At 47.5% G+C, this 14,436-nt stretch overlaps 1 protein-coding gene across 1 annotated transcript; it reads right to left on the reverse strand.

The window, feature by feature from the left end:
* Positions 1 to 3,267: 3,267 nt before the first annotated feature.
* LOC128409278 (zinc finger protein 501-like) lies at positions 3,268 to 6,275 on the reverse strand. The gene is made up of 2 exons (XM_053379622.1): positions 6,033 to 6,275; positions 3,268 to 5,760 (listed from the first exon to the last, which is right to left on the reverse strand). The coding sequence occupies exons 1-2, from the start codon at positions 6,112 to 6,114 to the stop codon at positions 4,634 to 4,636; spliced, it is 1,209 nt and encodes a 402-aa protein (XP_053235597.1). The 5' UTR covers positions 6,115 to 6,275; the 3' UTR covers positions 3,268 to 4,633.
* Between the last annotated feature and the right edge of the window lie 8,161 nt (positions 6,276 to 14,436).

A 14,436-nucleotide genomic window follows, 5' to 3' on the forward strand; every position in this document is an offset into this window, starting at 1 on the left:
TGAACCAGAGCAGTGCACGGAAAAATCGTTTACCTTCCTGCCTGAGCGGTACCTATTTATCTACTTGCACTTGTTGCTTACCCCGTCACAGGGATTCGAACCGCCGACCTTCTGATCGGCAAGTCCTAGGCTCTGTGGTTTAACCCACAGCGCCACCCGCATCTCTATATACAGTGGTACCTCGGGTTAAGTAGTTAATTCGTTCTGTAGGTCTGTTCTTAACCTGAAACTGTTCTTAACCTGAAGCACCACTTTAGCTATGGGGCCTCCTGCTGCTGCCGTGCCGCTGCAGCACGATTTCTGTTCTCATCCTGAAGCAAAGTTCTTAACCCAAGGTACTATTTCTGGGTTAGCGGAGTCTGTAACCTGAAGCGTCTGTAACCCGAGGTGCCACTGTTCATGGCTGTCTTTAAAAAAAACCTGTGCAAACACAGAGGTCTAAAATTGTTCACCGCTTCATCCTACAGTTGTCCTAGTTACCAATTAGTTTCCAATCATAATTCAAAATACGGTAGTGTTGCTACCGACCTTGTAAGCCTGAAATGGCTTAGGCCAGCCTTCCTCAAGCTGGTGACTTCCAGATGTTTTTGTCAGGCTCTTGTCACCAAAACACCACAACAGCAGCCCTTACTCAGGAGGATGTAAGAGGAATGGCTTCCTCGGTTTTTGAGCATCTCGGAAGCCGAACGTTTTGGAAGCCAAACACTGAAAACCCGGAATTAATTGCTTCCATATTTAAACGCGCCTCGGAAGTCAAACGGCTTCCGCTGCATGTTTTCCCATTCTTTCAATGGATTTTGCCAACCACCCATTTCTCCTGGGTTTTCGAACATTTCAGAAGTCGAACAGTCTTCCAGAACAGATTACGTTCAAAAACCGAGGTTCCACTGTATGTAATATATATATGAATGACACAGTGGTATACAGATTTTTTGAAATAAATAAATAATAGCTAACACAGTGCCCTCTTTTAGATGTATTTTATTTATTAGTACACATCCCGTCCTTCCTCCCAGAGTTGCTCAGGGAGGCAAACACTTCTGTAATAAAACAGAAAATAAAAAAACATTTTTAAAACTAGTTACAGATAGGTAGCCGTGTTGGTCTGCCATAGTCAAAACAAATTTTTTTTTTCCTTCCAGTAGCACCTTAAAGACCAACTAAGTCAGTTCTTGGTATGAGCTTTCGTGTGCATGCACACTTCTTCAGATACCTGAAGAAGTATCTGAAGAAGTATCTGAAGAAGTACCTTCAGGTATCTGAAGAAGTGTGCATGCACACGAAAGCTCATACCAAGAACTGACTTAGTTGGTCTTTAAGGGGCTACTGGAAGGAAAAAATATTTAAAACTGTTTTTTTTAATTAAAAAAATCTAAAAACGAAACATCTAAAAACAAATTCAAAGCTCCAGCTACACCGTACCATTAAAGCAGCATCACACTGTTTAGTCACGGTTTCTCCAAGAGGAATCCTGGGAACTGTGGTTTGCTGAGGGGGCTGAGAGTTCTTAGGAGTCCCCTTATTCCCCCCACAGAGCTACAATTCCCAGGGTGAGGGGAGAGACTCCATCAGGCAAGGCCTCCTTTCACCTGTCTTGCTCCCCCCTCCAGTCTCTGCTTCTCATTTTGTATTGTATTATGTTGTGTACGGCCTAGGACCTTCGTACCTACGGGACCGCCTCTCCCGGTCTGCCCCACGGAGAGCCTCAAGGTCCATAAATAGCAACACCCTAGAGGTCCCGGGCCCTAAGGAAATTAGATTAGCTGCAACCAGAGCCAGGGCCTTTTCAACACTGGCCCCGGCCTGGTGGAACGCTCTGCCTCATGAGACCAGGGCACTGCAGGATCTGATTTCTTTCCGCAGGGCCTGTAAGACAGAGTTGTTCCGCCTGGCCTTTGGCTTGGAGCCAATTTGATTCCCTCCCCCTCTTTTTTCTTTTTCCTTTCTCCTCCTGTGATGAGGCTGCATTTTTAATATTTTAATGTTGTATTTTAATCTTGTTTTCAAGTTGTATTCATTCAACTTGTTTTTATTATTGCTTGTTAGCCGCCCTGAGCCCGGCCTTGGCTGGGGAGGCCGGGGCATAAATAAAAATTATTACAGTGGTGCCTCACAAGACGAAAATAATCCGTTCCACGAGTCTCTTCGTCTAGCGGTTTTTTCGTCTTGCGAAGCAACCCTATTAGCGGCTTAGCGGATTAGCGCTATTAGCGGTTTAGCGGCTATTAAAGGCTTAGCGGCTTAGCGGCTAAAAGGCTATTAGCGGCTTAGCGGCTTAGAAAAAGGGGGGGAAGCGAAAAAAATCGCAAGACTCGCAAGACGTTTTCGTCTTGCGAAGCAAGTTCATAGGGAAATTCGTCTTGCGAAGCAGCTCAAAAACGGAAAACCCTTTCGTCTAGCGGGTTTTTCGTCTTGCGAGGCATTCGTCTTGCGGGGCACCACTGTATTATTATTAATATTAATATTATTATTACTGTGGCTTGCTGTTGTTTTATTGACTGGAGTTTAGAAATTACTTATTGTAACTGTTAAGAGTGGATTTCTGTTTAATCTTGAAATGCTGATATTTAATATTATTCTGTATTATTTTAATGAATGTTGAATGTTATTTTATTTGCATATTGTATATTGTTTTATGCATATTGTCCTATTTATATGACGTTACCCACTGTGAGCCTGGCTTTGCCCAGAGAGGGCGGGATACAAATAAAATTTAGAAAAAGGAAAAAAAGGTGGTTTAACGCTCAGTCCCTCTTCCCAGGGAAACTCTGTGGCTGCTGGACGAGATGGACCACTGGCCTGATCCTGGTTCTCCTCATATGGACACAGCCTGAGCCTCACCTGGGTTCATTTCTGACACAATGGTTTGTGCAGCCTTTTAAAGTCAGGGTTCAGTTTGTGAAGCTCAAACCTTGAATGGAGCTGGCCAGAGAAAATGCCAATACAAGCTCTTTCATCCAGTGATTCAGCAGAATGCACACCTAAACCTCTCCATCAAGTAAACTCATATAGAATTACAGAGTTGGAAGCATAGCTGTCAACTTTTCCCTTTTCTTGCAAGGAATCCTATTCGGAATAAGGGAATTTCCCTTTAAAAAAGGGAAACGTTGACAGCTATGGTTAGAAGGGCCCCTGCGGATCATCTAGTCCAACCCCCTGCAATGCAAGAATTTGCAGAAGTCCCTTATGGGAATCAAACCTGCATTATCAGCACCACATTTTAGCCGACTGAGCTACCCAGCTCTTCACAGCAGGCGATCCTGGGGGCAAAGCGTTAACACAAAGTGCTACTTCAGAAGAAATTACTCATTGTCCTTGTTGCCAATCTCCAGGCCCGTGAATCTGCTAGTAGCAAAGTGCTTTTCTGAGCCTCTTACTAGCCATGTGCTTGGAAGCAACCAGTTACAGCCCCTTTCTCAGAAGGGGAAAGAACTCAACAACCCACTGTGGTGTTTGCCCATTCCTTTAAAGGCTGTCTGTACAGGGAGAGATAGGGTTAAAAATATAGACCAATAGGTAAGCCGGAGGGAGGCGGAGCCTACCTGTGTATAAAAGGGCTTAGCCCAAGGTTTGAGTTAGTTGTTTTTGGGAGCTGTTGGTGGGTAGTTGGTTGGTTTTAGTGGGTTGGCTGGTTGGGAAAGACAGTTGGAGAAGCAGCTGGCAGGCAGTTGGAAACAGAGAGACAGTTAGGGCAGTGGGTTCTTGAGTGAGGGGAGGTAGAAGAGATAGAGAGAGGAAAATAAGACTAAGAAAGTAAAGAGTAACAACATTTGGAATGCCGGAAAAGTTTGTTTGTGTCTGAAATAAAATACACTCTTCTTTACTAATTGAGAACCTGACTGAGGCTGAAGTGATTTTACCGGGGAGGACCTGGTTGGTGGCAGCGGATTAGTGGTGCACAGGTCAATAGTCCGTGAGACGACCGGGGGCTCCATTCGAATGCCACACACACCAACTTGGGGAAGTAGTTATCACCTTTCTGCTACCCGTAAGCTCTGAACAATACAGTGGTACCTTGGTTTTTGAACGTAATCTGTTCTGGAAGACCGTTCGAGTTCCGAAATGTTCGAAAACCGAGGTGCAAAGGGCGGCCTGCCAATTCAACAGAGAAAATTGTGAAAAACAGATACATGCAGCAGAAGCCGTTTGACTTCCGAGGTGCGTTCGAAAACGGAAGCATTTACTTCTGGGTTTTCAGCGTTCGAAAACCGAAACATTCAGCAATGGAGACGTCCAAAAACCAAGGGTACCACTGTATTAAGATCATAAGCCCACCTCCTGGTGCATATCTACAATTGATCCTCTATTCCCTGATCCTCTATTCCCTTTCCTCTTTTATGAAGAAACCCTTTCTGGGACCCCACATTTAAATTCTTCCCTGATCTCTTTGCTGACCCTAGTAGGGCCAACTTGGCCAGTTAGCCCTGGTGATCATTTGACTGGGGTTTTGTTTTTCCCAAAATGACCCCTGAATTTTTGAATTTTATTGATATTGATGCTGCATTTTATGTTGTGTTTTCTGCTGTTTTTAAGTCGCATTTTAATCAATGTTTTATATTTGCTGTTAGCCGCCCTGAGCCCGGTTTTTAAACCGGGAAGAGCAGGGTATAAATAAAAAAAATAAAATTATTATTTATTTATTGTTATTTCCCGCGTGGGTTCTCTTGTGTGCAAGAAGATCTGAACTCGTAATGAAGCTTTTCCCACAGGCTAAGCACTTAAACGGCTTCTCCCCCGTGTGAGTGCTCTGGTGCTTGCGGAAGTTGGACCTCAGGCTGAACGTCTTTCCACAAACCCCGCAGCTGTACGGTTTCTCGCCGGTGTGGATTCTCTGGTGTCCCCGGAGGAGAGAGCTAGCGGTAAACCTTTTCCTGCACTCAGGACACTTGTACGGCTTCTCCCCCGTGTGAACGCGCCGGTGCGAAATGAGCTGAGAGTTGTGCCCGAAGCTCCTCCCACAATCTGAGCACCGGTACGGCTTTTCCCCCGTGTGGATTCTCTCGTGTCTGATCAGGAACGTGCTCACGCTGAAGGACTTCCCGCAGTCGGAACATTTGAAAGGCAGCTCTCCGCGGTGGCTTTTCAGGTGGTTGGCAAAAGAGGAGTGTTGCCGGAACCGGCGCCCGCAGTCCGAGCATTTGAACGGCTTCTCTCCGGTGTGGGTCTGGTAATGTTTGGTGAGGTCCGAGGACATGGCGAAGCTCTTCCCACAGCACGAACACCGGAACGGCCGTTCTCCTGTGTGGGTCCTCAGGTGGCTGCAGAACGAGGAGCTCTGCCGGAAGCACTTCCCGCACTCTGAGCACTTGTAGGGCTTCTCTCCCATGTGGGTCCGGTAGTGCCGAGTGAGGTCCGAGCTCACGGCGAAGCTTTTCCCGCAGTGCGTGCAGGTGTACGGCTTCTCGCCCGTGTGGGTCCTTGCGTGGGCCACGAGGGTTGACTTCAAACTGAAGCTTTTCCCACACTCCACGCACTTGTAGGGTTTCTCGCCTGTGTGGATCCGCTGATGCGCAGTGAGACCTGTGGGCCGACTGAACCCTCGTCCGCACACGGCACACTTGTGTCGTTTATCGTCTTTGTGGATGTTTTTCTCCAACGCCTCCTTCCTTCTGGCATAAAGGACAGAATCGGCAGCACTCCCTCCCAGGGGATTTCCCCTTCGCCTCTCAGGGCATCCACCTTTTTGGCTTGGAGGCTGCAAACAATCAGGATTTTCCGTCAGATGAGTCTCCTCCTTGTTCTCAGTCACCCGTCCATCACCTGCAGAAACAAAATATTCAGAACTTCCATCAGCTGCAGATGCATTTGGAGTTCCATCTACGGTCAAAAAGGGTATATTGCAGAGCTGGGAAAAGTACAGGGCAGGTGTGATCAGGGAATCGAAGCATTTCCCCTACAAGGATAAACTACAATGTTTGAGGATTTTTTGGTGACAAAGAGGAGATGCATGTTGTTGTTTTTTACAGACAGAAGGCCTACCCCCTCCATAATAATAAAAAACAGTGCTTTCAAGGAATTCAGAAAAACCTCACCTAGGATGCTGGCGCAGCCCTGGTCCTCCGCCTCCTCTTTAGCCTCTGAGCCCACCGGCATCCGTCCAGCCTCCAATGTCATCCCTGCTGCCAGAGTGCAATTCAAAGCCTTGCCTCCCGACAGCAGCAGCCCCTGAAATGGCAAAGAAGCATAACGTATAATGCAGCAAAAGGGTTGGTTCAGCACTAGTACTGCATGTTGGCTGATGTAAAATTCATTATTACTATTATTATTAATAATAATAATAAAAACAAGCATGGACTAACGGAGGAGTGGGGGATCTCTGGCCTCTCCATAGGAATGACCCCCTAATAATAATAATAATAATAATAATAATAATAATAATATTTATATCTTGCCCACCTGGCTGGGTTTCCCCAGCCACTCTGGGTGGCTCCCAACAGAACATTAAAAACACGGTAAAACATCACACATTAAAAACTTCCCTAAACAGGGCTGCTTTCAGATGTCTTCTAAAAGTCAGATAGTTGTTTATTTCCTTGACATCTGGTGGGAGGGCGTTCCACAGGGCAGGCACCACCACCAAGAAGTTCCCTGTAACCTCACTTCTCGCGGGGAGGTAACTGTCAGAAGGCCCTCGGCGCTGGACCTCAGTGTCCGGGCTGAACGATGGGGGTGGAGATGCGCCTTCAGGTATACTGGGCCAAGGCCGTTTCCCTTCCGCCGCTACAATTCCCAGAGTTGTTTAACACTCACCCATCCCACTTCCCAGGAAACACTGGGAATTGTAGCTTTGTGAAGGGAATTGGATATCTTAACGGTTAACCACTCCCAATGAACTACAGCTCCCAGAATTCTTTGGGAGAAATAATGGCTGTTTAAATGGATGCTCTGAAAGTGGACTTCATTGGCTCTGGCTCCTCCTACTGGTGACCTCCCTGCTTTCCACCCTGTCAGTTCCAAAGAGCCCCAGCCCCCAGGGCCCGCAACATTTGGGACATCCTGACGAAGCGCCCTCACATGCTGTTTTGGTTTCTCGGCCTCTCTTTGCCTCACCAGGATGTCCTCGGCCAAAGCCACCGCCTGGGCGCAGGTGTTTGGGCAGCCATCTTTGACCCAGCTCTGCATCTCCGGGGGCAGGATGGCCAGGAACTGCTCCAGGATCAGCAGCTCCAGGATCTTTAGAGGACCTCTCCGGCTTCAGCCAGTGATGGCAAAGATGCCACAAGCAAAGATGCTGCAGGCCTTGCGGGGGCCCTCAGCGTCCTGGTAGTGGAATTCCCTGAAGAGTTTCCACTGCATGTCCAGGGTGGCAGACTCACTTCCTCGGGTCTCATCTCTCGCCTTCCAATAGTCTTCCCCATTTCTGGCGCCCAATCCCCATATTCCTGTGGTAACGCTCCAAGGACGTTTGGTGCGCCTTGGGGCCACTGGTTAGCGTTCGCCACGCAGTCCAAGGAGGCCGGAAAAGCCTTTGTGTTACGCCACAAAGTGGACTCCTGCATTGCTGGGCTTTCCCATCCCAAGTGGAAACATCTCACTGCCTTGAGGAGCTCCTGAGACCCTGAACACGGCAAAGTCCTCTTGTCGCTTGGTTCTTCTTTAAATGGCTCTGGCATCTCCCAGTTTGGAAAATCCAGGTTGTTGCTGGCCTCAAGATCACAAGAAGGTTTTTCCCCCCCTCACGGACTCTGCCCCGAGTTCAAATCCACCTGGGTCTTGATCCTCCATTTTTACCCCGGTCTGCATTCCCTGCTCTAACTCAGCTTGGAAGTGGAGGCCAAGGATTCCTTCGGCCTCCCGACTGACCGCCATTTTGACTCTCAGGGAAACAATGGCCTCACCTCCATGTGGCTACTATTTACCTTGCATTTTTCACCTACTATTTTAACAGGGGAATAATTCCATCTTTTGGCTGCCCTCGAACAAAACAGGGCAATCTATAGAAACACATCGCGTTGCAGGGAACAGAGATGAAACTTGCAAGAAGGCAACTGGTGTCCCTGAGGGAAAAGAAGAGACAGAAAGGCAGAATTTAACAGCACATATGGAAATGTTTCTTCTTGTTTTTCCTTTCAGCATCTCTCTTGGTAAAAACAGCCAATGTTTTCCCCTTTGGGGACTGAACATGGAAGACAGAGCAGGCTTTTTTTCTCCTGTTCCAGAGGGCAGGACGCAAACCAGAGCTGTTTGACAGTGGAACGGACTCCCTTGGGAGGTGGTGGATTCACCTTCCTTGGAGATTTTAAAGCAGAGCTTGGATAGCCATCTGTCATGAATGGGGTTGGACTAGATGACCCTCGGGTCCCTTCCAACTCCCCAGTTCTATGATTCTTTGCCAAATCATATGAACACAGGAAACTACCTTCTACAGAGCCAGATGCAAAAGTTGATTCAATGATAATCATAATCGTGACTTGGGACCACTTTTCCTCTACAGTGGTACCTCGGGTTACAAACACTTTGGGTTACAGACTCCGCTAACCCGGAAGTAGTACCTCGGGTTAAGAACTTTACCTCAGGATGAGAACAGAAATTGCGTGCTGGTGGCGCGGTGGCAGTGGGAGGCCCCGTTAGCTAAAGTGGTACCTCAGGTTAAGAGCGGTTTCAAGTTAAGAATGGACCTGCAGAACGAATTAAGCTTGTACCCAGAGGTACCACTGTATTTGCATCCCCAAGCCTCTCACCCGCCCAAACACCACCCCTTTTTTATTCCCCTCCTTGGTAAGGGGACATAACTCAGTGGTAAGTAAAAGGTAGGGGACACGGGTGGCGCTGTGGGTTAAACCACAGAGCCTAGGGCTTGCCGATCAGAAGGTCGGCGGTTCGAATCCCTGCTACGGGGTGAGCTCCCGTTGCTTGGTCCCTGCTCCTGCCAACCTAGCAGTTCGAAAGCACCTCAAAGTGCAAGTAGATAAATAGGTACCGCTCTGGCGGGAAGGTAAATGGCGTTTCCCTGCGCTGCTCTGGTTCGCCAGAAGTGGCTTAGTCATGCTGGCCACATGACCTGGAAGCTGTACGCCGGCTCCCTTGCCAATAAAGTGAGACGAGCGCCACAACCCCAGAGTCGGCCACGACTGGACCTAATGGTCAGGGGTCCCTTTACCTTAAGTAAAAGGTAAAGGACCCCTGGATGGTTAAGTCCAGTCAAATGTGACTATGTGGTTGTGGCGCTCATCTCGCTTTCAGGCCGAGGGCGTTTGTCCACAAACAGCTTTCTGGGTCCTGCGGCCAGCATGACTAAACCACTTCTGGTTTAGGACCAGGACACTGTGACGGAACACCAGAGCGCACTGAAACGCCATTTACCTTCCCGCCACAGTGGTACCTATTTATCTACTTGCACTGACGTGCTTTCAAACTGCTGGGTTGACAGGAGCTGGGACAGAACAACGGGAGCTCACTCCGTCACGTGGAATCGAACTGCCGACCTTCTGATCCACAAGCCCAAGAAGCTCAGTGGTTTAGACCACAGCACCACCCAAATCCCATACATGACTCAGTGGTAGAGCATCTGCTTTGCATGCAGAAAGTTTCAGGTTCAGCCACACCAAGTGGCTCTGGGAATGCCTCCTGCCCCAAACTCTGGAGACTTTCAGTCAGTCTCTAGTCAACGCTGAGCTAAATGGACCAGGGGTCTGCTTCTGCCTTTCCAGGAGGGGCTGCTTTCTCTGTTCCTGACCTTCTGCACTCACGCGCTCCTCTCTCCAGTCTCCAAACACACCCAGCCCCCAGGTCTGCGAAACCAGACGGAAAGAGGATTTGGTCCCCTCTCTATCCGCCTGCAGCAACCAAAGGACGCGCGGCTAAGAGATGCGCAAAGGCGCTTGAGCCCAAACTCACCCGCCTTGACCCCGTGGCACCCGAAGAGAAATCAAAGCAGGCAGGCAGCAGCCGCATTCACATTTAGAGGAGCAACGCAGGAGAGTCGATCCACGAGGAGGCGGTGCAGGATGGAGCCCCCACCCCCTTCTACCCTTTGCACTGCCGGGGTGGGAAAAGCTGGGCAGGAGCGCACCAAGACGCGCTTCCCACTTCCTCTCCGCATCCTCTCTAGGAGAAGAGTCTCTCTCCAGATTTAACCCCCCAAATAATCCCTCTTCCCTTTCTGCACAAACTGCAGCTATAAAGTTGACGGATTTATGCTGGAATGGCAAAAAAACAAACACAAAACCCTGCAGGAAGAATCAGAAGCCAGGAAGAGGCGCAATTTAATAGAGAACAGGGGAAGGTTATAATGTACAGTATTTGGGAAATGATTGCAAACAATCACAGTCATCAGTAGGCTTGATAGAAAGCCTGTTGTAATAATTCGGAAGTATGGATTGTCGAAGGATTTATAATAATGGAGAAGGAGATGCAGAGGGGAAAGCATCATATGAAGATCCCCAAAAGCGGGGAGGGGACTTTATGTCTCTTGCGTTTTCTGTTCTGTTCTTTCAGTTATTGCGTGTGAAATTGAAAATGCCAAAAATAAACTACACAGGCTGCAGCTATTGCACTGGAAAAGACAAGGGGGGCTTTGAGGCGAGGCAGATTGACGCGTGCCACAGGGATCCTAAGACTAAGATTTTTTTAAATTTGTTTGTTTGTTTATAATTATTTTTTAATTTTTTAAAATAATTGTAATGTGGCCACCACTGCCTTAGCCTTGACCCAGGTACCCTCACCAATAATATCCTTTTTAACTACATATACAAATCCCCTTTCCAACAATATTATTATTATTATTATTATTTTTAAAAACTTATTTTTAAAAACTCTTTTTTAAAGAAAGAAAACACCTCCTGCATTCCCATTTTCACCATCAGCATTTTTTTATTTTATTTTCTAGAGTTCAATAACATGTTCATTTTTTCTAGTCGCTACTTTTCCCATCCCCTTTATTTAAAAAATAAATAAATATTATTTTTAAAGGAACCCACTCTGGATATTTTTTTAAATGAGTTGCTAATTTAGAAATAGTCCTATAAATTTAAAGAAAGAAAAGGAAATCCCCTAGAGAGAGAGAGAGGAAATCTTACGACATTTGGGTCTTTTGCAAGTTTAGAGAACAGATGAGCAAAGGGCGGAAGGTCATGAGAGAGGCGTATAAACGTTAAGAATGGGGTGCAGACAAAGTGAATTTTCCCTCCCTCTCATAATTCTAGAACCTAGAGAAATGCCATGGAGCTCAATGTTGGAACATTCAGCGGAGACAAAAGAATGCAGCACAGTTAAAACTACGGAACTCCCTCCCACTTGAGGCAGCAACAGAAGGCCACCAACGTGGGTAACTTGTAAGAGGATTGGACAAAGGCTGTCCACGGCTACTCCTAGCCGCAATGACTATGGAGCCACATGTTGAAAATCCTGCGTTGCAGAGGGTTGGACTAGATGATCCTTGGATCCCTTCCAACTCTACCATTCTATGATTCTACGACTAGAGGGGTCCCCTTCGGCCTGATCCAGCAGCCAGCCTCTTCTGGTGCTCTTGGATTGAACCTGGGACCTTCTGCAGGGATGGGTTTTGTTCCTTCCTGCACCACTGTCAGTGGTGGGGAGGGCCAGACAACCGTGGGGGGAGCTAGGACCCAGGTACCTACGGGACCGCCTCTCCCGGTATGCCCCATGGAGGACCTCAAGGTCCATATATAGCAACACCCTTGTGGTCCCGGGCCCTAAGGAAGTTAGATTAGCCTCAATCAGAAACAGGACCTTTTCAACACTGGCTCCGGCCTGGTGGAACGCTCTGCCTCATGAGACCAGGGCCCTGCAGGATCTGATTACTTTCCACAGGGCCTGTAAGACAGAGTTGTTCCGCCTGGCCTTTGGCTTGGAATTAAATTGATCCCCTCCCCCTCTTCCTTTTTCCTTTCTCCTTCTGTGATGGAACTCCTATTTGGGGACTTCCCTGGCTTTTTTCTGGCCCATGGAGGACCAGTTTGGATAGTTAGCCTTGGTGAAGACGTGACGTTTTTATCCCCCCCAAAGTTTTTGATTGAGTTTCCGCTGAAATGAGGCTGCATTTTAATGTTGTATTTTAATCTTGTTTTTTATGCTGCATTTCAATCAATTGTTTTTGTATTTGGTGTTAGCCGCCCTGAGCCCGGTCTTGGCTGTGGAGGGCGGGGTATAGATGATGATGATGATTACAAAAGCAAATTTTACCTTTGTGCAGCAGGCTTGTTTCTGCATACAGCCTCCGCTCTCTCCTCTACCTCCCCGTCATGTGGCCCTTAAGCTGAAGAAAGTGTTGGAACTCTTGCCATTAACTTACATAATTTCATAAATCGACATCACGTTGAAGCCCTAGGTCACAAGGGATTCACTTTTAAAGCTTACCCCCAGGACCGAGGAGAGAACAAACGCACCAGGGAAGTTCCTCTGCAGAGAAAAAAAAGCTTTATTGAGATCTGCGCACAGAGGTGGCCAGTGGGATCGTTCCCAAAAGACTGGCCCCCAGATACAAATAAGCAAGCATCTTTATACCTGAGAACCTGCCCATCTCTCTTCAAATTCTCCAATTAGCTGGCAAGATAGTGCTTATTACCTAATATGGCATATGGCTATATGGCTAGCTAAGCCCCCCCCCCCTCTCCCATGTTTGTGTGTTATTCAACTTTTGCATTACTCAAGCAGAAAGCATAAAAAACAGGAAACATGTCTGGCCTCTGATAGCAACAGCAGTTGCGGTTTTAGTCAACTGTCTCCTTTGCAACTGCGCCCGACTGCGGTTTCTGTCAACTGCCTCCCTCGCACCACTAAAAATAAGTTTAGGCACAGATAATATTGATGACCCTGCCTTCTCCCTTCAACGTGTCTGCCTGCCTGGACTCGTGGAGTATTCAGCCGGTTGTTAGGAATCACAGGTGGGCGGAGTGCCGTTGCACTCAGATCCAGCTTGTAATTTCCCACATGCATGTTTGATGTTTTACTGTGTTTGGGGCAACCCAGTCAGATGGATGCCTAATAATAATAATAATAAAAATAAAAATAAATCACTAGCCTGATCCAGCCAGGCTCTTCTCGTGTTCTTATGGATGTTTACACACAAATAAATAAATTAAACACAAAGCAAAAATGCAGGATCTTCCTCATCCACTTATATCTCGGCAGCTGAGCAAAGAAACTGAGAGATAGGCTTCTTTTTTTTTTAAAAAAAAAGAAACTTTTTATTTCACTTATCTACCATGTTTTTATAACGTTTCATAGCATTCTGTGAAGTTCACAGGGCATTCAGGGCAATGAACCAAGTGAATAATAATAATTTAGAAAGACACACACCGGCGGGAGCTGGTCCAGCAACATCTGGAACAGCAAAGGGTCCCCCACACCTGACCATATATTAGCCATTCTTGCCAATTAACTGAAACCTCTACCGAGTCAGATTACTAGTCCACCTAATTTAGTACTGTCAACACTGACTGGCAGCCGGTCTCTGAGGTTATAGACAAGAGAAGAACAGTTTGGATTTGATAGCCTATGAGGGACGTGGGTGGTGCTGTGGGTTAAACCACAGAAGAAGAAGTAGAAGAAGAAGAAGAGGAGGAAGAGGAGGAGTTTGGATTTGATATCCCGCCTTTCACTCCCTTTAAGGAGTCTCAAAGCGGCTCACAATCTCCTTTCCCTTCCTCCCCCACAACAAACACTCTGTGCGGTGAGTGGGGCTGAGAGACTTCAGAGAAGTGTGACTGGCCCAAAGTCACCCAGCAGCTGCATGTGGAGGAGCGGAGACGCAAACCCGGTTCACCAGATTACGAATCTACTGCTCTTAACCACTACACCACACTGGCTTTTTCCAAGTCGGTAGAGGATGAGACTCCTTAATCTCAGGGTCCTGGGTTCCAGCCCCACGATTGGCAAAAGAGTCCTGCATTGCAGGGGGTTGGACGAGATGACCCTTCCAACTCTACAATTCTATGAAAAGGGGCTGTTTAAAGAGGTATGATAGTCGTTGAAGCGTATAGTGCAGATGGGGCCCATAACGCCATTTTAAAGAGCCCTCTTAGGGTGCCCCAATTCCCCTCACAGAGCTGCAATACCCAGCATGGTTTAAGAATCCATCCCTCTTCTCTGGGAACCCTGGGAGTTGTAGCTCAGCATCCTGAAGAAACTACAGCTCCCAGGATGCTTTGGGGGAAGCCATGATCTTTTCATAAGATCATGGTATGCCCCACGGAGGACCTTAAGGTCCATATATAGCAACACCCTAGTGGTCCCGGGCCCTAAGGAAGTTAGATTAGCCTCAACCAGAGCCAGGGCCTTCTCAACACTGGCTCCGGCCTGGTGGAACGCTCTGTCTCATGAGACCAGGGGCCTGCGGGATCTGATTTCTTTCCGCAGGGCCTGTAAGACAGAGTTATTCCACCTGGACTTTGGCTTGAAATCAGTTTGATTCCCTCCCCCTTTCTTTTTCCTTTCTCCTCCTATGAAGAGATTGCACCCTAATGTTTTAATGTT

The sequence above is a fragment of the Podarcis raffonei genome, chromosome 2 (genome assembly GCF_027172205.1).
Source record: "Podarcis raffonei isolate rPodRaf1 chromosome 2, rPodRaf1.pri, whole genome shotgun sequence".
Classification (NCBI taxonomy): Eukaryota; Metazoa; Chordata; class Lepidosauria; order Squamata; family Lacertidae; genus Podarcis; species Podarcis raffonei.